The sequence below is a fragment of the Hemiscyllium ocellatum genome, chromosome 19, assembly GCF_020745735.1.
Source record: "Hemiscyllium ocellatum isolate sHemOce1 chromosome 19, sHemOce1.pat.X.cur, whole genome shotgun sequence".
Lineage (NCBI taxonomy): Eukaryota > Metazoa > Chordata > Chondrichthyes > Orectolobiformes > Hemiscylliidae > Hemiscyllium > Hemiscyllium ocellatum.
In genome coordinates, this window is record NC_083419.1 from 54,086,724 (window position 1) to 54,112,243 (window position 25,520).

At 40.3% G+C, this 25,520-nt stretch overlaps 1 protein-coding gene across 1 annotated transcript in view; it reads right to left on the reverse strand.

Moving 5' to 3' along the window:
- LOC132824983 (actin nucleation-promoting factor WASL-like) overlaps positions 1 to 25,520 on the reverse strand; it is a 78,295-nt gene that overhangs the window by 26,794 nt on the left and 25,981 nt on the right. The window contains exons 2-5 of the mRNA XM_060839931.1: positions 14,282 to 14,416; positions 9,493 to 9,579; positions 1,218 to 1,314; positions 219 to 248 (exon numbers count right to left, since the gene is read on the reverse strand). Coding sequence (XP_060695914.1) covers positions 219 to 248; positions 1,218 to 1,314; positions 9,493 to 9,579; positions 14,282 to 14,416 — 349 coding nt within the window. The remainder of the gene's footprint in view (positions 1 to 218; positions 249 to 1,217; positions 1,315 to 9,492; positions 9,580 to 14,281; positions 14,417 to 25,520) is intronic.

Here is a 25,520-nt window from a genome sequence, read left to right on the forward strand (position 1 = left end):
CCTTGCTCTGGACATGTTAAAAAGCCATTCATCTCAATATTATTTGATTGTGATAAATGTCATCAACCTGAAATGTTACTTCTATTCATCATGAGACAGCTGATTTGCAATTACTGTGCTTTCAGCACTTTTGATTTTATCTGTTTCAGATTGCTAGTATGCACAACAGGTTGCTGTAACTTTCAATTGATGCTTTGGAAACTATTCTAGATACATACCGTTTAGTGGTGGCGGCTCTCGCCTTTTCTCTGTTGGAACAAAAATATGTTGGAATTTGATTAAAATGAACTTAACTTTCATAGATAGCTCTATACACTATACTTACACCAAAATATAGTAAATTTTTTCATAGCATTCATAAAATCCCTACAGTGTGGAAACAGACCATTTGGTCCAAAAGTCCACACCAACTTTCCGAAGATCATCCCACCCAGACTCACTCCCCCACCCCATCCAGAAACCCTGTATTTCCCATGGCTAATCCAACTAACCTACACATCCTGGACACGATGTGGAATTCAGCATGACTAATCCACCTTACGTGGACAACTTTGGACTGGGAGGAAACCACAGCATCCTGAGGAAACCCACGCAGAAATGGGGAGAATGTGCAAACTCCACACAGACAGTTGCCCAAAGCTGGAATTGAACTTGGCCCTGGCGCTATGAGGCTGCAGTGCTAACACTGAGCTCATCTATATACTGCGTTACTCAAGTTAATCTTATTCTATTCTGAGACATTACCGTAACCTAATTCAGTCTATAATTTGTAAACAGCTTGTAAAGAGAAAGTTATTTTGAAGGCAAGGAGCTGAATGAAACTGGCAGAGAAGGATAAATATTGGTTTGAAATGTTACTTTAATAATCAGATATTTTTCAATGGATCTGAAATTGTCAAAAATAGAAGTATCTTTGGTGGTTTGGTTCTTGTGATAATTTTACCATAATTTTACCATCTAATATCAAAAATAAAAAACTGAAATTGCAAGTAAGACTTTAAAACATGAAGGAAGCTCGATTCATACTAATGGCCAATCAATAAGTCACTACAGTATATCTCCTGATGAAGCTAATGGACATCCTGCCTCTCCCCTCGCCAATAAAAAAAACAATTTAGGGCAATTGAAGCTACAAGTTAAAAAGCAGTGAATAGCTGCCAAAGCAAATTACGCACATCATTAAAATACACAGAAAACACAACAACCACAGTACACACCAGTTCTTCTTTGGCGTCTTCCAATTATGTCATTGACTGCAAACTTGAATCTTCTTGCCTCTTCTTCACTTGCAAAATTAAGTCCTATTTGACTAGCCTGGGAAAGAGGTCATTGCAAAATCACTGTTACTAGAAAAACGTGAGTAACATTTTTCAATTTTTTTAAACCTAACCACATCAATTAACCCGTAAATAGAATCAATGAAGCCCTATAGTACAGATAGTGGACATTCAGCCCATTGAGCTTTCACTGACCCTCTGAAGACCATTCCTCCTCCCAGCCTATCCCTGTGACCCTGACATTTACAACAGCTAGCCCACCTCGACTACACAACCCCGAACACTATGGGGCAATTTTACATTGCCAATCCACCAATCTGCACATCTTTGTACTGGAGAAGAAAACCTGTACACTCACAAAGAATGTGCAAACTCCAAATAAACAGACACTGATGGCCGAAATCAAACCCAGGTCCTGGTACTGTGCTGCCCCAAAATAGATTCCAGGTACAAAAATAGTATCACAATTCCTCTAATCTGTGTGCAAGTATTATGTAAGTGATAGTCACTGATTACTTGTATCACCGTATTCACAATTCATCCAGACAACATGTTTTTTTAAATAAGCTGATTTGCATTAGAGAAGGATTAGATCTTCGGAGGAAGATATTCCAATCTCTCACTGACCATCTTTTCAGTCTTCTTACATCACAAAAGATCTCTTTTTCTGACTGAAGATTCCAATCAGGGCTCCTTCAGGAATGCTAAGCTATACATCTATTCCAATAGGTCCCTCATCAGAGGAAAGCAAAATAAGACCCTTTTCCACAGCAGTCAGCCGTCATATCGTGAAATGTAAAGGTCCAAAATTACACAAAACCACCTTGACAGCTGCAGAGGGCAAGTATGTAAACTAAACATGACTTTAAGCTATCAGGAGGTTACGGTACAAAAGTACAAGGGGCCCAGTTAAGTGATAGAATGTGCAGGATAGGTCAGTTGAGAGGATGTCAGTTCCTGGGCTTAGAATTGAGTTTTCGGGTTTGACAGCAGGGTGGTGTTAGGTCAGGTCTGGGGGAGATGCAGTTGAAGGTGAGATGGGCAATTTGGGAGTCAATTTAACAGTCAATAGGGAGTTAGGCTAGGCATTTAATAAAATCTAACATTTCCTGAGTAATCATTCACTGAACTGCAGTTGACATTTCCAAATTCTCCAGTTATAATGGATACATTCACATTCACAATGCCACCCCCCCCCCCCCCAATCAAATCCAACTCGCAACTATGCTTCTGAAAAGATTATCTGGCCAGGGAAAAATCCAGGCCAAACACTCAATCAATGACTTTTTGAAACAATGGAATATGTACAAACTTGTTATAAGCAAGATCCAGTTGTAGTGCCCAGCAACAACCAAAAATTCCGGATATTTTTGTGATGTAAGAGACAGTTCCTGAAAACCTAGGTTTACACTTACGCAGCTCCTTTCATGACCTCTGACATGCTAAAACACTTTTGCAGTTACTGTTTTATTATAGGAAGCAGAGAGCATTTAAAGCAATTACATTAGTACGAAGTCTAATGCAAAGGCTACTGTATTCATGATGAGAAGTTGTATACCTGGTTCCTGTACTTCATTATTATGTAAAATCTTCAACTTGCTAAGGATTGCCTTTGATTAAAATCTGCCTTCTTTTAAAAGTGAAGGTCAAAAGAAATGGAAAACTGCAGCACTAGTTCCCTATTCTGGTCTTATTCCTATCCTGGTTTTCCAAAACTGTTGAAGCTTTGTCTTTTGATCGAGTGGTCAATTAAGTCTATACTTGAAACGCATCTTCTAGAATAAATCACTCCCATGTTTTTCCAGAGTGAATATGCAGTATAGTTTACAGCCTTCCACTATGGCGCAATCAACAAAACTAGACATATTCTTATGATATATCCTCCCAAAGCTGAGAAACATAGCTGGGGTATGAAGAAAGAGTTGTCTATCATGATCATTTAGCTTCAAGTCTGGTCACTATTCATAATCATGTCTAATCAGTAATCCAACTCCATTTACATGCACTTTTGCCTCCTATTCACTAATAGGTTTAGTTTTGTTAACAAAAGGGATCAATCTGAATACTTAGGAAGTGATCTGATCTGCAGCCATAAATTATGGCGTTATGCTTGACCCAACTGTACAAAGGGCATGGAAACGATTACAAGAGCAATAGCAATTGGAGATTCAATAGTTAGGAGAGTCGGGAGTTACTACACTCAGAGTTGAATTGAGAACAGTATGTTGCCACTCTGGGGCAAGGATCAGGAATGTTAAAGGGGAGGATGAACTAAAAGGAATTGCAGTGCACATTGGTACCTCTCTTGTGACCTTGAGCGAGGAACTTAGATTGGGAGGGAAGGATCCAGCTCTAGTGGTTCAGATAAGCACCAACATAGGCAGAATTAACAGAGGTCCTGTCAAGGGTTTATAAGCAACTTGGGGCTAAATAAAAAAGCAGAACCACAAAGGTAATAATTTACGATCACTATCTAAGCTATGTGCAAATCGTGCAGGGTAAATAAAATTAGAGGGGTAAATAAAATTAGAGGGGTAAATGCAAGGCTCAAAAAGCTTGGAATGGGAGAAATAGTTCCAATTCATAAGACACAGGTGTCAGTACTGAGGAAAAGAGCTGTTACATTCGAATGGACATCATATGAATCATTGTGATCAGTGGCCAAATGAATCATCCAGCAAGTGTTGTAAACAGCACAATAGATTGTGAAGGAAGTCATGAAAATCAAAGGGAAATGAGAGAGCAGAGATGTAGGGTAGAGAAGAGGCAAGTGATAATCAAAATATATCAAGAAGGAAAAAAGTGCATAAAAGTGTAGCAGAAATTCAATACGGAATAAGTAATAATGATTAAAAATCCAAAACTTCAAGGATCTGTACCTGAACTTTTGCAGCATTTGTAACAAGCTATATGAGCTTACAGCATAAAACAGAAATAAATTGTATTAATAGGAAGAGAAACATGGCTGTAGGGTGACCAAGACTGGGAACTCAATATTCAAATGTACTTGAAGCTCCGTAAGATTGGGTAAAAGAGATAGGATAGCATTGTTAATTAAGTGTTTGTCAATGCAGTGGCGACTAGAGGTGTAGGGGAATTAGACTGTGACGTGAAATCAGTTTGAGTGGAAATAAGAATAGCAAGGGAAAGAAACCATGGATGTGAGTTGTCGCACTATAGCACAAAATATAAATCTGGGAATATTGAGATGAGTATCAAAGGCACTACAATTGTAATGGGTGCTTTTTAACTGCGTATTGGGTGGACAAATCAGAGGAGAGCGGCAATATGGAAGGCAAATTTGAAAAATGCATCAAGGATTGTTTCTTTGAACAGTACATGATAGCATCTACCCATGAACAAGCTATTTTAGGTTAGCATTGTACTGTATGAGGATTAATAAGAGAATTCATAGTTAAGGATCTTTTAGGTGGCAGCAGTCACAAAATAAAAAGAACTTCAAACTCAGCTTGAGGGACAGGTACTCAGGTCTGAAAACCGTGTCCTCAAATTAAATAAAATTAATTACAGAGGTATGAAGAAAGAGCTGCTCCCAGAGCAGCATTGGGAAATTAGTCTAAGTGGATCAGCAATGACAGACATTTAGACAAAAGTTTATTCCAGTCAAAAAGATAGCACTCAATGAAAAGCATGAACCACCTAATGTTAACAAGGCAGTCAAGGACAGTATCAAACCAAAGATGAAGGCATCCAAAGTGGTGAAAAGTAATCACCCTAAGGATTGGGAATATTCTCGAAACCAGACTAAAAACTGAACAGAATGGGAGAAACGAATGATGAAAAAAAGATTGGCAAGAAATATAAAACTAAACAGCAAGAACTTCAACAGATCCATAAAAACAGTAGCTAAAGTAAGGACATTTTTAGATATGAGTGGGCAATTAAAAATGGGAATCAGAAATGACAGATAACTGAAATTACCATTTTGTACCAATCTGCACAATATTACAAACATCCAAAGATGACAGATAAGCAAGGTGCTAATGGAAAGAAAGATCTTGTAATAGGTGCTATCATGTGGGCCAAAGCATTTAACAAATCAATGGGGCTAAAGGAAGCCAAGTCACTGGGACCTGATGGCCTGTACCCAAGGGTTTTAAGGAAGTAGATGCAATGACAGTAGAGACAATGGTCGAAATATTCCAGAACTCACCCATTCCTAGAGATTCCCCCACAGATGGGAAAACTACTCACCTGACACTCCAATTCAAGAAAGGAGGGAGACAGAAAGCAGGTAACCAGGCAGAAATAAGCAAAGCACAATATCTGGCATTGAGAAAATACTACAGTGTTGATACAAAGTGTGGCACTAGAAAAAGTGACTCTCTTGCTCCTCAGACGCCACGTGACCTGTTATGCATTTTCCAGTTCCACGCTTTATCAACTCTGATGCTCCAGCATCTGCAGTCTTCACTTTCTCCTAAAATGCTATAGTTTATTACTAAGGAATAAATGGACTGAGCGATCTAAATAGAATAAACAAACATTTAGAAAAGCTCAATGGAATCAAGCATATTCAACACTGTTTTGTGAAAGGGAAATCAAGTTTGAAAAATTTGCAAGGATTATAATAAGTAGGATTGATGAAGAGAATCAGTAGGTGCAGTGCTTTTGGATTGCCAGAAGGCATTCATTAAAGGTGCTACATAAAAGATTTTTGCACAAAATAAGCAGTATTGGGGGTAAAGTATCAACATGGATCAACGATTGGCTAACACAGAGAAGAGAGTCAGGATTAATGACTCTTCATGTTGGAAAGACGTTCCTAGTGAAATGCCACAAAGAACAGTCCCTGGGTCTCCACTGATTAGATCAGTGACTTGGAAGGGCAGTGTATAATGCATCCAGATTTGACAATACAAAAATAGGAAGGAGGACATATTGTGATGAGCACGACACGAATCTGCAAGATAGATTAAGTTAGTGTGTAAAAACTTGACAGATGGAGATTATATATGACAGTGAGGCCTAGCACATTTGTCGAAATAATCAAAAGGCAATCTATTGTTTAAATATAGAGACAAGACTCCAAAAAGTGTTGTACAGGAGGATCTAAACGTGTATGAAACAAAGTTAGCACGCAAGTAAGTAATTAAGATGACAAATGGAATTTTGTTCTTTACAACTAGGGGATTGGAGTTTAGGTGAATGGCTAGAAAGATGGAATAGGATGAAGGGATTTAGATTCTTTGGACATTTGGATAAGTCTGGGGGAGTTAAAACTTAAAACTTCAACAGCGTTCACCTAAACAGAAATGGGCTACTAGTCTTGTGGGGAAAAAACCCCAGAAATTGCTGTTTCAGCCCGGTAAACACTTTGTATGCCTGGTACTGTTTCTGACTGCTCACTTGCCTTCTTTATTTATTCAGATCAACTTTCTAACTTGGTGGAAATGGAGGAGAAGGGGATATTCCACGCGTCAAGGTTGTGGATTACAATTTTGATGCTGCTAATGGCCCACAGTGCCTCGTGGATGCCCAGCTTGAATTACTAAATCTGTTAAAAATCTCTCCTGTTTAGTGTGGTGGTAGTGCTACATGACGAGAGTGAGTATCCTCACTGTGAAGACAGAGATTTGTCTCAACAAGGACTGTGTGGTAGTTACTTGTACCAATATTGTTGTTTCTAATGTGGACAGATACATTGAAGCAGGTAAATTGATGGGGATGAGGTCAAGAATGCTTTCTCTCCTGAAGATTCTGCAGATGCTGTGTAGCAGCTATGTACTTTATTACTCAACTCATTTGATCAGTAGTGGTGTTGCCAAGTCACTACTAGTAACGGGAAAATGGAGTCCTCAATCCAAAGTGTATGGAATCATAGAGTCTCTCCAGTGTGGAAACAGACCATTTTGGCCCAACAATTTCAAACCGACTCTCTGAAGCGAGTATTCCACCCAGACCTATTCCCCTACCCTATCACTCTACATTTCTCCTGACTAAGACACCTAGCCTACACATCCCTGAACACTTGGACAATTTAGTATGGCCAATTCACCTAACCTGCACATCTTTAGACTGTGGGAGGAAACCAGAGTACCCAGAAGAAACCCATGCAGACACGGGGAGAATGTGCAAACTCCACAGACAGTCGCCTGAGGCTGGAATCAAACTCCAGTCCCTGGCACTGAGAGGCAACAGTGCTGGCATGCTGGTTCTGTAGTTAGCACTGCTGCCTCTCAGCACCAACTACAGAACCACCATGCCTGCACTGTTGCCTCTCAGTGCCAGGGACCTGGGTTCGATTCCAGCCTCGGGTGACAGTCTATGTGGAGTTTGCACATTCTCCCTATGTTTGCAAGGGTTTCCTCCAGGTGCTCCGGTTTCCTCCCACAGTCCAAAGATGTGCAGGTTAGATGAATTGGCCATGCTAAATTGCCAGAGTGCTCAGGGGGTAGGTTAGGTGCATTAGTCAGGCATAATGTAAAGTAATAGGGTCAGGGTGGAAACTCTTCGGAGGGTCGGTTTGGACTTGATGGGCCAAATGGTCTTTTTCTACACTGTAGGGATTCTACAATTCTATGACCTATAAACTGCACAGTTTCCTCCCTCCAAGTAATGTTCAGTACGGTGTAGTGATTCATCAGCAAGCTAGGGCAATAGATGGTAATCAGATTTTCTTGCCCATGCCTGACCTGATGCCATGACACATCAATGTTGAGGATTCATCCGGTAACTCTCTCCTGACTGCCTATCACTATGTTGCCACCTCTGTTGGATCCATTTGAACAGGTCATACCCAGGGATGGTGATAGAAGTGTCTGGGAAACTGTTTTTAAACAACTATTCCTCAAGTATGGCTATAATTGATTAGTCAATGAGACAGCTCTCTCAATTCTGGTACGAGCCATATGCTATTAAAGAGGATTCTGCAGGTTGGACAAAGTAACCTTTACCTTTGTTGTCTGTAGTCCCTATGCTGATGTGAGTAATCCACCCAGTTCTGTTCCTTTGAGACTTTTTCACGGTTTGATACACCTTAGTGGCTTAGTAGATCATGTCAGAAGGCAGCTAATAATCAACAATATTGTTATGGGCTGGAGTTGTATGATCCTAAAAGGACATTAGCTATGATCCCAATTGATGTTATTACTGAATAAAGTCACATCCCTGACTGAAATGTGGCGTGATAAATTAGAATCCATCTCACATAGTAGTCTTTCACTGAAACACAAGCACCAAATGCTGCAGATCTGATTTTAATAGTGAAATAGAAGTTTATGAAAAGTGATAAAATGGAATAAACCAAGCCATTTACAAATATCATAATTTGAAAGATTTTGAAACACAATAAAAATGCAATCCCATCAATCCTATAGTACTTGAGAAAATTACCTACTCTATTACATGTACAGATTTTCTGGTCTTAAAAGTTTAATAGCCTCTGCCTTGAGTACTGACGGAACTTCATTTTCTCAGCTTTGAATAGCCCTTCTAGGGTTCTATCCAAATATTTCTGGTCAGGAACTTTCAAAACTAAAGCCCTTCCACTAAAGCACCCTACTTCCTAACTTACCTGAATTAACTCCTGCTCCCTTCTCATACCAGGTTTTAAAAAAATCATGGCTGCTGAAAACCAAGTTAAACATTAAAACCTCTTTCCACACTAAAATGCACATGCCACTAGTTGAAAATCTAAACTGTAGAAATGCTATTAAAATATGTGAGAACGCTAAAGTATATTACAATTAGTAAACCAAATTGGTTTTTTTACAATTACCAACAGTAGTTTCAAGGTCATCATTAGACTTCTAATTCCAGATTTTTAATTCAAGTTCTAACATCTGTCATCGTGGGATTAGAATCTGGGTCCACAGAGCATTATCTGGGTCTCTGGATTACTAGTCCAAAGACAATCACAATGTCACCACTTCCTCCTAATACCGTCACTGACTGTAGTACACTTTGGGATACCCAAGGTCACAAAAGGAGCCATAGATACATATAAGTGTTTCGTTAAATATTCAAAATGAAAAATTGTAGCTCATACTTTGAAATGGTTGAATGTTTAATTTTTCAAATGGTGTACATCTCTTAACCTACGAAGATTTAGTTACTCTAGAACTGTTAGTTGAGTAAGCTATGTCACAAGACTAATCAGAACTTATTTTAAGGAACATCTAACCTTTATTGCAAAGAATGATCATAAAACTGTCGGCATTAAACATTAAAGTCATAAAATGAAATAACATACATCACCAATAAAAGTATGGAAGTATGATCGAGATGGATTATAAACAAAATTGTTGTACATTTCTTGCTCCCACATTAATCTCCCATCCTATGATAGAAAGAAAAAAAATAGTTAAATTTCAATTCGAGAAACAAGATCTGGTACTAAAATGGGCCTGTGCAACTGAAATTATTCTCAGGAAATCGTAAACTTATTGCTTTCATACTAACTCAGGCTTAAAAGAAGGGTACAAATCAAAGAAAGTAAATGCTCATTAAAAATGTTGATATATTTTCTAAGGAGGGGGACCCATGCCAGAAACGTCGATTCTCCTGCTCCTTGGAATGCTGCCTGACCTGCTGCGCTTTTCCAGCAACACATTTTCAGCCCATATTTTCGAAGAAGCCAAGTTCTGTGAATGCTAGAAAGCTGAAATAAGCAAAAATAGTTTGGTACACTCAGCAAGGCTAGCAGAATCTGTGGAGAAAGAATGAGAGTTAATGAAGCAGGTCAATGGCCTTCCATCAGAACAGAAATGCTAACTAATTTTCTCGGCAGATTCTATCTGATCAACTAGGCTCCTTCGCTGCTGCCTGACCTGCGCTTTTCCAGCTCTATCCGATTAACTGTCTGTTTTCTCTGTGCAGTAGCCACCTTCCTTATCTGCTCTCAGTGCAAAGTTACTAGTCATGTTTTTCAGAAGTTTGGCTTTATTATGTAGTTTATATAATACATAGTGAATTAAGACTCAATAACTGCCAAGAGAAATGAGTAGAAAATATTTTGTTAGAGAATTCGGAAGAACAGACCTGGAGCACACAACAGGTTTCAGATTTAGTGTGGGGCATTGGACAAAGAGTAAAATAGTAGGCAGGACACTAATAGTGAGGTCCAAATTATGGACATGCAAGGAATTGGACTGGCAGAGCTTTGCGTATTTCCTTTGTTCTTGGCTCTCAGCATCCAGACTTTTACATTCTGCAAAGTATTACTACAGGACGTAATGGTGAGCCTCCGACACATTCTGGCAAATAGGAACAGATTAAAGATATTTTGCTGTAATGTACACATACAAACCAAACGTGTTTGTCAACTGCTCAGCTGAAGGCCAGCATTTCAAATTTGTATTTTTTTTAAAAATCAACCTGCACAAAAATGTTATGACACACTTCTAGATCAGGCAGGACTTGAATCCAGACCTTCTAGCCCAGATGTAGGTACATTGCCATTGCACCACAAGGGCCCTGTCTGAGCAATTGAGAGTATTTAGTTTTAAACAAAGTATTTGTCAAATAAGAGGCTGATCAGATATATCTCAATACAAGCAACATCCCTTAAAAAGGTCATAAAACACTGCTTACTAAAAGCAGAGATTTTAACTTACCAGCAAACTTACTATGTAATGTCATCAAGAATTTATTCCCACATTCATATAAATATTATTCACTGATCAAAACTGTTGTCAAAACACTCAACTCAGGTGGGTGAAGAAATGCTTCAAGATTGTACTTTTTCTGGTGAGGTTTTGAAGGCAATGTCCACACTGACTCCTGAGAATCTCTTGTCCAAGATTACCCAAACTGGAGAAGTAGATTCTGCAAAGTTGCCAATCACCGAGTATCTCGATGGAGGTCAAGAGGGAATAACAGAAGGAGCATTTGAAAACATGAATATCCCATCCACATCCCTCTTCAAACACCACCTCTACCCTTTGTGGCAAGGTATGTGGATCCAACTTTGGACTATTTAGTCACTTCAGGACCCAGTACTCCAGAATGGAAGGAAGTCACCCTCAGTTTTGAGAGACTACCAGAGAAGAATATGGATTCATTTCACCCATTTTATAGCCTCCATCTTTATTTCATCAACTATTAATTTAATATTACTTAAATTGCTAGTTGGCCAGTTGTCTATCTTTGATAACATTTGGCAAAATGGGATAATTGACACACTAAGTAGTTTCTAGGTACCCTTATTGAAGATTGGTGATATCAATTTATATTCTGAGTTCAGATGCCTGAAAGAGGACACATACTTTGCCCACTGGCTTGCTTCAGGCCCTCAGTGACAATTAGGCATCGTAGTGACATGAACAAGAGATATTAAAGGAATCAAATCTACACTAAGGTGCAAGAAGAATAAAAATAAGATAGCAGAAATGGAAGCTTTTGTAACTTTTATCTCTTTATTCGTGCACTCACAGAATGACCGCATTTCCGGCTCGGCCAGCATTTTTTGCCCATCCCTTATTTGCCTGGAGGGCAGTTAAGAGTCAACCACAATACTGTGGTCTGGGAGTCCCATATAGGCTAGACCAGATAAGGATGACAGAGTTCTTTCCCTAAAGGACATTCTCGAACCAGATGGGTTTTTCCTTACAATCAACAATGGTTTAATGGTCAGCAAAAGACCCTTAGTTGCAGATTCTTTATTGAATTTGAATTTCACCATCTGTCATGGTAGGATTTGAACTCAGGTCCTCGGAACATTAGCTAAATTGTCTGGATTAATAATCTGATGATAATACCACTAGGCCACTGCCTCCCCTTACTGAATCATAGTGAACTCTGATGTAACAAATTCTGAAACATGATCAAATTGATTTAATATCAAGAAATGACAGGACAGACAAGAAGAAATAATAAATAATAATAATAATCAGAAACACCTGGAAATGGTCAGCCTTAAATTTCTAACGTGAGACTTCAACTAAAGGAGAAAAAAACTCAAACTTCCACTGGGTTCTGCTCCAGGTCAGTAACAAAAGAACCGAATGAACAGAAATGTTAGTCATTTTAATGGAAAATGGAAGTGTCTCAGAGTCAGAATTGGTAAACAAATATAATGTACATGACTGTTTCATGATCTATTTTCTCATGGAAGTCAAAGGCCAGTGCTAATTTTGATCTGGCACTTCCAAATTACCCAAAAGATACACAGCAACTGAAAACTGCATCACTCAAGGCATAGTAAGCACAAGGTGAGAAAGGCAAACTATGAAAACATAAAATAACAACTCAAAATGAAGAAAATTGAAAACAAACGCACTGAGATAGACAATTCAACACTTCACTGGAGTGCTCTCTCCTTGGGCTCCATCTCCACTTATTGTTTATTCCTTATCACCTGCTCCCACCCTATTTTCTGCAAAAGAAAAATTTTTCCTGGCTACCATCTGTTTTAAGGAAGGGTCACTGGGCCTGAAACATTAACTCAGGTTTCTCTACACAGATGCTGCCAGACCTGCTGAGATTTTTTTTCAGCAAATTCTGTTTTTGTTCCTTAATAACTTGCCCTTGCCAAATAATAAACCACTTGAAACCAACATTGATATAAATGATACGCAAATCTGAGACTAAAAAGGACTTGAAGCAAATCTCTACTGATGCTACTTATAGGACACTAATGAGAGATACTTAGGAGGAGAACAAAGGTGATAACTATAATTAAGTAACTTGATGCTGAGGGAGCAGTAGATTGACAAGATAAAATGGTTGCCTGCACTTAAAAAGAAAACAAATTAACTCGTCTTCATTCCACATAGAATGAAAGCATGAAATTAAACATCAGGAGAAAATTAGAGGTGTGTCTCTAACGGAGTAAACAAGAGTCAAAAAGATTCAGAAAGGAAAAGGTCCTTTCTTATTTTTGATTAACTTCCCCAAGCACAAAGTCCATGGGAAGTCTTAGAATGTGTGATACCTTGATTTCTAGAAGGTGTTTGACAAAGCTTCATATTTGACAAAATAAGCAATATACATTTGGGGTTTGGGGTTAATTGCAACAAATTAGCTGAGAAGCACAAAACAAAAAAAAGGTAATTTGAAGAATCCTGATGGAACAGAGGGGTAAATAGAGTAAGGTGCTAACCTCAACGGTAAATGACTATAATTTGTTGTTTTAATAAATTAATTTTGTAAATAACCATTTATTAGAGTTGACAAGCTTCCAGATAAAACCAAACCAGAAGGAGCTATGGAAACGCAGGAGACAGCTCAGAGGTTGAGTTAATTTAATAGAATATTTTAGCAGGTAGAGAAATAGCAGTTGAAATTTAATTCAGATAAAAAGTTAATTCAGTAAAATAGGTAAATGAATGCATTTAGAAAAAACTATTTTGTGATTACTGAATCATTTATGCAAAACGGAAAATGAAACCTCGTTGTCTTGGTGAAAAACTCAACATGGTCAAAAAATGCAAAGGCAATAGACAATTTAATTAAATAGTAAAACAGTAGAACCAAATTATAGGATATTGTAAGCAAACTTGATAGAATGCTAGAATACTCATCATAGAGGGCTAGCTAGTGATTGAGCCAAAAAGTAGATGTAGTGTAGTAAGTCATACAATCAACTCCAGATATCAAAAATCTGAGTTATGAGGAAAGATGAACAAGTTAGGCTTTCATTTTGGTCACAAAATATCTCATAACCTCAGGGCTACACAAGTTATTTAAGAAAATAGCACTTCAGAATACTACTTCAAATAATGAGAATTGGACAAGGTAGACATGGATTCAACCAGGAAAAGACAGATTTAGGATTACTGGGACAAAATAACTCTTCAGAGTTATCCACATGTAAGATGCAGGATACAGAAATGGACTGTTTGAGTTTTTTGCCACAAAGAATGGATGCATTGCCTTGGAATTATCTACTTATGAACAATTTTAAGATAGTAGATTGAGAGCCATAAAATGATGAGCTTTACCGAAAACTGCAAATTCCTACTTTTATCACACTAAAATAAATGGAACTCAAATTCCAAGAATAAAAGATTGTGTGCCAACGTGCTTCAAAATGCCCTTACCTTTATATCATAAACACGGATAAAGTAAGACCTTTGAGGATTGTCTTTGATAAGGCAGGCGACTCCACAGCATTTCTTTGTCCAATGTGAACTGCGCTCTGCAGCAAATACTTGAACAACGGCTGATGATAATGTCTGGAAGTAGAAAATAAATAATCATACTTTTAATATTTAACAAGGTAGGAAAAGTCCAATGCATACCATGGTGATCATTGATGGGTCTTTTATTGTTTGTGATTTGTATATAAATGATATAGGATCAAGTAATGAATCTTGGTAGGATGACAGAGAGAAGAAAAGAGAGAAGAGAAAAAAAAGAAGAGAAAAAAAAGAGAGAAGGAAAAAAAGAGAGAAGAGAAAAAAAAAGAGAGAAGAGAAAAAAAAGAAAGAATATTTAGGTTACAAAAAGAGAAGAATAGAAAGGTTATGTTGTGGCTGTCAAAAACTTCGAGTTAGGCCATTGCTGGGGTACTTTGTGCAGTTTTGGTTGCCATACTGTAGGAAGAATGTGATTATATTTGTGGAATACAGAGCAGGTACACCTGGGTTGAACCACTTCAGCTATGCAGAGAGGCTGCATAGACTCTGGTTGTTTTCTTTAGAGCAGAGAAGGCTAGTGGGAAACCTGATTGAGGTGTATAAGATTATGAGGTATAAGGACAGGGTAGGTAGGAAGCAGCTATTCGCTTTAGTTTAAAGGTCAGTAATGAGGGGGCATAATTTGAGGATAAGAGGAGCATGTTTAGAGACGACTGAGTAAAGAACTTGTCACCCAGAGTATGGTGGAATCTGGAATACATTGTCCAGGATGGTAGTTGAGGCAGGAAACTTCCTATCTTTTCAAAAGTGCTTGGATGAGTACTTGAAGTGTCATAACATTCAATGCAATGGACCAAGAATTGCAAAGTGGAATTAGAATAGCTAGGTAGGCAGACTCAATGATGCAAAACATCTCTTCTGTCCTGTATAACTCTATAATACATAGAACATATGCTAGATGCTAAGAAATGGGCAGGATAAGTTTAAGTTTGAAGGTTACCAGTATCTTGAACATCAGAAATCAATTTGAACACCTTACAGCAAAAAATAAAGTACAGTACAACTTTCTCCAGATTGTCCACCTTTCTACCATCACTTCTACATAACCAACATTTATCTACAAAGCTCAGTTAAGTGTCCAAACTACTAATCCTATTGCACTTACCAGCTATATCACAACTACATTTGTCCCTATCTCTCAGATCTCCAGGCATTTTCCATTCTCTGCAGGGAATGCTTGATACAGTGCTAAAAACTGAAACCCTGATTAACGCTGTCCTACCTGACTCTTTCTTAATTGATATTTGTTAATTCACTACAGATAGTGCAATTAGCCTAGGGTTTTTTTTAATCAATATGGCTCAACTCAGTTACTCGCAGAGAGGAAGGATACAAATTGTTGAGTAAACAGCTAAGGTGAATTAGAAGTATCAGAAATTGGTAGTTGGTTGTTAACTAATATTGCATGGTTTTAGAAAGCCAATTAAAGTATATATTGCAGATCTACAATAAGCACTCAGCAAATATTGAGTGTGGTGCTGGAAAAGCACAGCTAGTCAGGCAGCATCCGAGGAGCAGGAGAATTGACATTTTGAGCATAAGCTCTTCATCAGGAATGAATCTAGTAGCCTGAGGGGGCTGAGATAATTGGGTGGGGGGAGGAGAGAATGTGGTTGGGAATGCAATAAGTAGATAAAGACGGGGGTGAAGGTGATAGGTCGGAAAGGAGGGTGAAGCAGATAGTTGGGAAGGAAGATGGACAGGTGGGACAATTCAAGAGGGCGGTGCTAAGTTGGAAAGTTCAATGTGGGATAAGGTGATGACAGTGGGGGGTTGTGGAGGACGAAGAGGAAATGAGGAAAGTGGTGAAATCTTCATTGATCCCATGTGTTTGGAGGGTCCCAAGGCAGAAGATGGGCATTCCTCCCCCAGGCGCCGGGTAGTTAGGGTTTGGCAATAAACGTTGCCCAGGAACCACATGGCCTTGATGGAATGGGAAGGGGAGGCAAAGTGTTCAGCCACAGGCGGTGGGTTGTTTGGTTCAGGTGTCCTAGAGATGTTCACAAGTTGGCATCCTGTCTCCCCAGTATACAGGAGACCACAGGTGGGAGCAACAAACACAGTAGATGATGTGTGGAAGAACAGGTGAATCTGTCAGATGTGGAAGGAACCTTTGGGGTCTTGGACAGAGGTGAGGGAAGGTGTGGGTGCAGGTTTTGTACTTCTTGCGGTGGCAGAGGAATGTGACAGGTGGACTTAGCAAGGAAGTCATGGAGGGAATGATCTTTCTGGAACGCAGATAGGGTGGGGAGGGAAATATATCTCTGGTGGTTGGGTCCGTTTGCAAGTAGTGTAAATGGCAGAGCATGATACAAAGTATCCAGAGATTGGCGGGGTGAAAGGTGAGGACCAGGGGAACCATGTGAGGACCTTGTTGCGATTGGAGGGGTGGGGTTCAACGGCAGAGGTTCAGCAAGTGGACGGGATGCACTGGAGGGCATTATCGACCACATGGGAGGGGAAATTACGGTCTTTGGGACATTCTATGGTGGAATTGGTCCTCTTGGGAGTAGATGCAGCGGAGGGGTAGGAATTGGGATTAAGGGATTACATTTTTACAGGAGGTAGGGTGGGAGGTGGTGTAATCCAGGTTCCTGTGGGAGTTGTTGGGCTTGTAGAAGATGTCCGTGTTGAGACAATCACCAGAAATGGAGATGGAGGGGTACAGGAAGGGGACGGAGATGTTCAAGATGGTCCAAGTGAACTAGAGGTCGGGGTGGAAGGTGTCAGTGGAGTTGATGAATTGTTCAATCTCCTCGTGAGATGAGATAACATCAATACAGTCATCAATGTAGCTGAGGAAAAGGTGGGGAATGGCATTGGTGCAGCTGCAGATGATGAATTGTTCCACGTACCCGAAGAGGCAGGCATAGCTGGGGCCCATGTGGGTGCACATAGCTACTCCTTTGGTCTAGAGGAAGTGGGAGGATTGGAAGGAGAAATTGTTGAGGGTGAGGACCAGTTCAATTGAATAAGAACTCTCCAAAACACACGGGATCAATATGGATTTAACCAGTTTCTTCATTTCCCCTCCCCCCATCATATCCTAGATCCAACCTCCCAACTTGGCACCGTCCTCTTGAACTGTCCTACCTGTCCACCTTCCTTCCCACCCATCAGCTCCACACTCCTCTCTGACCTATCACCTTCATCTACTATCGCATTCCTAGCTACCTTCTGTCCACCCCGCCTCCCATTTATCTCTCAGTGCTCTTAGGCCACTAGTCTCATTCCTGATGAAGAGCTTTTGCTCAAAACGTAGATTCTCCTGCTCCTCAGATGCCGCCTGTCCAGCTGTGCTTTTCCAGAACCACACTCTTCGACTCTGATTGTTGAGCATCTGCAGTCCTCACTCTATACTAGGCAAATATTTTCAAAGTAGATGACCTAAACATTCCAAAATATTACAGTCGCAAACATACCAGAGGTGACAATATGATACAGGCAGGAAGGAGACACAGTGGGAGTTCTCAACATGACATTTTATGGGCTTCAAAGTCAAAAGCATCGGATAAAAGATGAGCATGGAAACATCCTGTTAATTAACATCTATTGCCATCCAAGGGGTGATAATCAGGACAGCAAACTTTGTTTTAATCTTCAGCCTATGAACCAGCCTCGTATGATGACTGCTCTACGCAGGACTGTACGAAATAAAAGGTGGTGTGCACAACCCAGACCATCACGGAGGCCAACTTTCCACATACAGTCTCCATTTACACAGCTCACTATGGAAAGGCTACTATCAAAGACCCATCGCACCCTGGTAGTGGTCTCCTACAACCTCTTCTGTCAGGCAGAAGATACAGAAACCTGAACACATGCACCAACACATTAGGAACAGCTTCTATAGGGGCATTATTAGACTGAGGAATGGACTCTCTAGCCTCAAATAATGCTGATCTTACTAATGTTGGTCTCACCAAGCACACGCCCTGTGCAATGTAACCTGTATGCCTCTCACTTTTTTTTGATCTGTACATCCTTGCTTACTACAACCTGCCTGTATGGCTGATAAAGTTTTTCATTCTACTCCAGTAAACATGACAATAAATCAAAGCCTCAATAAGCCAGCAAAAATTATGCACCTCAAATACCGCAAAGTTTACTGCATTATTCTGTTCAAATATTAGTTTTTAGAATTTATTTACCTCAGCGCAAACATCCTTGTTCAATCCAATGGCCACATTGATTCAATTTCAAGTCAATTTATCCTCAAAAACTGCGATCTATTACGATGTCCAAGTCAGTTGAGGGCATAAGAGAGAAGATTCTTTGCTGTTAAGTTTTATTTAAAGCAAGGTTGCATTATTATTTTGATGATTTATGCTGCAATCAAAGTTTAATAGATGTGTGTATATCCCCTGCATTATGTTTCTATTACTTAGTCTGTACAGACCTCTTGGTTATCCCCCAGAATATTTCATCAACCAAGCATACTCCTGGTCCCTGAAGTGCCAGTTAATAAGAAGTTTGCTGAATTCCTTCATGTTTAACACTGCTTGGAGAAAGTGCAGAGGATGGCAAGGACACAGATTCATCTCTAGGTGTAAGACTTGAAGGTTCTAGAAAAAGAACGGCTCTGTGCCACCATGGCTGGTTGAGCTGACCCGATCCTAAAAGAAACAGCTGCTGGGCTAGGTTTGCAGCAAGTGCTGAAGCAACTAACAAGTAAGAAAATTCTACTTGGCCTTATCTTCACCAATCTGTCTGCAGATGCATTCACCACTGCGTCATTAGGAGTGACAACCTTGCCCTTGTGAAGGCAGTCCCACCTTCACACTGATGATACTCTTCATCATACCACCTTACTAAATGGGACATACCAAACACATCTGGCAAATCAAAACTGGGCATCCAACACAGGTCTACTTGCAAGCCAAACGGCTGTAGGAGCATGCAATAAATAGGGTTAAGTGATTCTACAGCCAACTGATTGGACAGGTGCTGCAGCTCTGCCACATCTAGTCGTGAATAATGATGGACAATTAAACAACTAACAAAAGGGGGAGGCACCACAAATATTCCCTTCCTCAATAATGAGGAGAGTGTCCAGCACAACTGTGCAAAAGGCAAATGGCAATGTATTTGTACTCACCTTCAGCCAGAAATTCCACATGGCCAATCATTTTGTCCACTTCTTGACGTCCTTTACAACTCATACCAGTTTTCGTCCAATTCGATTCATTCCACAAGCTGTCAAGAAATAGCTCAAGACACTGGATTCTACAAAGGCATGACCTCTGACAACATTTCAGCTGCAGTACTGAAGGTTTGTGTACTGGAACTTGCCACATCCCAAGCCAAGCTGTTCGAGAATAGATGGCATCTATCCAATAATGTAGAACAATGCCTAAATATATCCTGTGCACAAAATGAAAGGCAAATCCAATCTGACTATATGTTGCCCTATCAGACTACTACTTCATCAAAATGATCAAAGATGATATTGGCATTGCTATAAAACAGCACTTACTTAGCAATGCCCTGCTCACTAATGTTCAGTTTGGAGCCTACCTCATTACAATTTTGTCCAAATATGGACAGAAGAGCTGAACCTCTGAGGTAAAGTGAGATTAACGGACCAAGACATCAAGGCAGCATTTGTCCTAGGATAGCATCAAAGAGCCTCAGAAACCCAAATCAATGGGAATTGGGAGAAAAATGCTTCACAGTTGGAATCTTCTCTTGTTCAAATGGATATGGTTGTAGTTTTTGGGAGGTCAATCATTTCAATGCAAAAACATAACTGCAGAAGTTTCTCAAGGTAGTGTCCCTGACACAACCATCTGCTGCTGCTATATCATTGACATTCCATTCATATTAAAGGTAAAAGAAAATGGGAGGTTTGTTCATGATTGCATAACATTCAGCACTATTCACAACAGCGCAGATACTGAAGCAGTCCATATCCATATGCAGCAAGACCAGGACAATATCCTGGCTTGGACTGACAAGGAGCAGGTAACGTTTGCATCAAGCAAATCACCATTTCAAACAAGACAGAGTCCAATCATTGCCTGCTAATGTTCAATTGCATTAATATCACTGAATTCCACACCACTGATATCTTGGGGGTTACTACTGACTAAAATATAAACTGAATCAGCCACATAAATATTGTGGCTACAAGCGCAGATCACAGACTTCTGCACTAAGTAACTCACCACCTGTCTCCACAATGCCTGCCCACCAAGGCATGGATCAAGAAAGCGATGGATTACTCTACACTTACCTGGATAGGTGCAGCACCAAGGAGTTAAAGCAACTCATTTGATTGGGATTCCATGATTACTTTCAACATTCACTGCTTCACCAATGACAAAGTGGCAGTAGTTCGTACCATCTACAAGATGCATTACAGCAACTCAACAAGGCTCTCCAAAACATGCCCATCTTTCTCACAACTGATTCTTTTCAAAACTCCACTTCATACAACTACATTTAAAGTCTCCCAATGTCACAAATAATATCCCCCATCACTGTTACCATGCTATAATATCCTACTCATTCTGTCTGTAGTCTTTGACAGAATAGAGACCATTGACCTCTGCTGCCTCTTTACCATTGGCCAGCCAAACAGGAATGTTCTTAATCTGATCTATCCAGCCACATTTGGAGAATCTCTTCCACTATTCTCATTATTATCTCAAGTTTCTTGAGCTACTTGGTTTCATGTAAATGTTGCTCTTCAACAACATCCTCAAACAATGCCAAGATATAAATGCAGACTGAAAAAAACAAATTCTTTCTTATCAAGATTTCACTCAACTACTCCACTGCACCTGTGTTGTGAGTCAGTTTCTCCAAACTCCAGGCCTGACTGACTGGAAATGCCCTCCAATTAAAGAGTGGAAAGATCAAAGCCACTGTGTTTGATTCAGAACTCAACTTTCACCCTCATATTCTCTTCATCAGAAAGGTTTCATACTTACAACTTATACTATTACCTGTCTCCCACCCATGCTTATGCTTATTTGCAGTCAAAATCTTCATTCATGCTTTTTCGTTGAAACCTAGAGAGAGACTTGACTACCCAATATAAAGCCTGGCTGGTGTCTCACTTCCCAATCTCTATACACTTGAGCTCAAACTGCACCAAAGCTTCCTTTGCCATCACCGTTTGGTTGCTGAACTGCAATGATTCCTGGTTACCAAGATGAATCTTGATTTCCTTCCCTAAAATAGTAACTTTGCATTTACAGGAATCTCGATTATCTGAACAAGATGAGCGGGCAGTATTTCATTCAGATAATCGATAATTCAATTAATTGATTCAATGCCTCTCCTCTGGGGCTCAGAGTTTTCCGAAGTTTCCGTTTTCCTCACTGTCTGCCTTGCTCCCTCTGTCTCAGGGTTTGTTTTTGAACAGACACACACTTGTGTGCAAGGGACCAGCAGCATTGCTGAAGACTCCACATCCTCCCGCATCAGTTCAATGGGATTGACACAGTGAGCACTTGCTAAGTCTGTTCCCAGTTCAGGAGACGAGGCAGCAGCATACCACATGCGGTCAGTTAACTGCTCAGGGTGGTCAGAGTCAGGAAACTCTGTACATAATGAGTGAGGGAGAGAAAGGGGAGTGGCACGCCGTTACTTTTGGTGCATGTGTGGAGATGTCCCGAGGGGGTGAGTATGCTGTACAGAAGAGATTCAGAGTTATTCAGTATCAGATGTTAGCAAGTAGGAGTGTGAGTGGGGAAGATGTTGCAGGAAATAGTGGGTACAGTAGCAGAGATAGGTATCAATGAGAAGATGGTGGCACTTCACTCGCAGAGTGGAGGTGGTCATGGATCTTATATTCTGGGTATTCCTTCAAATGGTTGAGACTGCACTGGGCTGGATAGTAACCCTGGTCCAGATTGGCATGGTTCCAGTAGAAAGCCATCTTCTGTTGGCCATGGAGAAAAGAATGTCCTGCCTCTGCTTACCCCATCCCCATCAGTAGCATCTTCATATCCCTGCCCACAAAGACAGGCACCAAGTTTCCATTGTCTGCCATGTCTAGGGCCAATGTCAGGAACGATGCAGGACAGCTTCAGACTGACACATCTTGCCTGGGTACACATTGCATTTTCAAAGGTAGTGCTGTACTACACACATTGGTCAATTCTGGGAGTGCAGGAAGTGGCAAGTTGTCTTGGAAATGGCACACGGCAGAATGGTGCTAGAATGTGTGAGGGGTACCAAAAGGTAGAGTAGATAATAAATCAGATGTGTTTTATAAAATAAGGTAATAGACATCTTCAAGCATCACTATATGAAACACTCCAAAAAAAATTGACAAAACTGACACTTAAATAGAAGAAATTAAGATTCAGCCCTTGATCTATCAAGGCAGGTTTCATTTTGGGATCTGCCTTGTGCAGTGTTACCATTGGATGGGATCAGAAGAGGAGTGAGAATGTAGTCCAGCCAGGTACAGATGCCAATCGAGAGTAAGCAGTTGAAGATTCTGATGAATTGCAGTATACAGACCCATACAACGGGTCAAAATGTATTTAGAATGTGGTATATCATTTGTGCTAGGCTAACAACTATTTTTATTTTAATAGTTATTAGCCCCGAACCCTATTTTTCCCCATCGGCCCCGTTATGTCTATTGCACGATTTTCTACAACACTGCATCGCACAGCTCCTGCACAGTTACTGCCTTTGCTGTTTGAATTTGTGTATTGCTGGACATCGGAGTGCATCTGGGAAAATTAACAAACAGTGAAATTCACAACTAATCTTGGAGGAACTATTGGGCGAAGTTCACATCACAGAATCAGATAAGTTAATTGTTGTTTTAAGTCTGTCCAAGAAAGGCTACAAGAGTGAGTATAGTGGATTCTTTCTTGGCTATGTGTTTTTGGAGAGAAGTCTCTTGATTAAACTTAAAATATAAGCCATTGCTATTAATTTAACCTGGGGCAGTGTTTGTGGAGGAATAAGACGGTGTTATTTTCTGGGTCTGTAGATTGCGAAGGAACAAAAATGGCCTTTGCAGTGATATGTACTTCTTGTCAGATGTGGGAGTTTAAAGAGAGTTTAAGGGTTACTGCGGATTATATCTGCCCCATAAATACTGTTGGATGCGAATCTTATCAGATCGAGTGGATCGGTTGGAGAGACCAATAGAAGCGATGAGGAATTTGTAACAGCTACAGTACGTGATGGATGGCAGTTATGGGGGGGGGGGTGGAGGTTGAGAGATACGGTCACATAGATGGGTTAACGCCAGAAAGCGTGAGAGAGGTCTACACCTAGGGCAGGAATCTTATGTGGATATACCCATTTCAAACAAGTATGCTGTTTTGGAAAATGTACAGGGTGATGGTTTCTCAGGGGAACGGAGCACGAACAGCCAAGTTTCTGGTATCGAGACTGGCTCTAATGCAAGGAGGGATATGTCGGCATCCAAGAGATCAACTGTGTTAGGAGATTCTGTAGTCAGAGGTACAGACAGACGTTTCGGTGGCCAGTAGAGAAAAAGCAGAGTGGTGTCTTGTTTCCCTGACGCCAGGATCAAAGATGTCTCAGAGAGGGTGCAGAATGTTCTCATGGAGGAAAGGGGGCCAGCAGGAGGTCATTCTCCACATTGGAACCAATGACATTGGAAGGGAAAAGGTTGAGACTCTGAAGGGAGATTACAGAGAGTTAGGCAGAAATTTAAAAAGGAGGTCCTCAAGGGTAGTAATATCCGGATTACTCCCAGTGCTATAAGCGAGTGTGGGCAGGAATAGGAGGATAGAACAGAAGAATGCATGGCTGAGGAGCTGGTGTATGGGAGAAGGATTCACTTTTTTGGATCATTGGAATCTCTTTTGGGGGTAGAAGTGACCTGTACAAGAAGGACGGATTGCACCTAAATTGGAAGAGGACTAATATACTGGCAAGGAAATTTGCTAGAACTGCTTGGGAGGATTTAAACTCTTAAGGTGGGGGAGGTGGGACCCAGGGAGATAGTGAGGAAAGAGATTGATCTGAGACGGGGACAGCTGAGAACAAAAAAGTGAGTCAAACAGTCAGGGCAGGCAGGGACAAGGTAGGACTAATGAATTAAACTGCATTTGTTTCAATGCAAGGAGCCTAACAGGGAAGTCTGATGAACTCAGGGCATGGTTAGGAACATGAGACTGGGATATCATAGCAATTACGGAAACATGGCTCAGGGATGGGCAGGAGTGGCAGCTTAATGTTCAAGGATAAAAATGCTACAGGAAGGATAGAAAGGGAGGCAAGAGAGGAGGGGGAGTGGCATTTTTCATAAGGGATAGCATTACAGCTGTGCTGAGGGAGAATATTCCCGGAAATACATCCAGGGAAGTTATTTGGGTGGAACTGAGAAATAAGAAAGGGATGACCATCTTATTGGGATTGTATTATAGACCCCCCCCCCACCCCCAATAGTTAGAGGGAAATTGAGAAACAAACTTGCAAGGAGATCTCAGCTATCTGTAAGAATAATAGGGTGGTTATGGTAGGGGATTTTAACTTTCCAATCATTGACTGGGACTGCCATAGTGTTAAAGGTTTAGATGGAGAGGAATTTCTTAAGTGTGTACAAGACAATTTTCTGATTCAGTATGTGGATGTACCTACTAGAGAAGGTGCAAAACTTGACCTACTCTTGGGAAATAAGGCAGGGCAGGTGACTGAGGTGTCAGTGGGGGAGCACTTTGGGGACAGCAACCATAATTGTTTTAAAATAGTGATGGAAAAGGATAGACCAGATCTAAAAGTTAAAGTTCTAAATTGGAGAAAGGCCAATTTTGACGGTATTAGGCAAGAACTTTTGAAAGCTGATTGGAGGCAGGTGTTCGCAGGTAAAGGGACAGCTGGAAAATGGGAAGCCTTCAGAAATGAGATAACAAGAATCCAGAGAAAGTATATTCCTGTCAGAGTGAAAGGGAAGGGTGGTAGGTATAGGGAATGTTGGATGACTAAAGAAATTGAGGGTTAGGTTAAGAAAAAGAAGGAAGTATATGTCAGGTATAGACAGGATAGATCGAGTGAACCCTTAGAAGAGTATAAAGGAAGTAGGAATATACTTAAGAGGGAAATCAGGAGGGCAAAACGGGGACATGACATAGCTTTGGCAAATAGAATTAAGGAGAATCCAAAGCATTTTTACAAATATATTAGGGACAAAAGG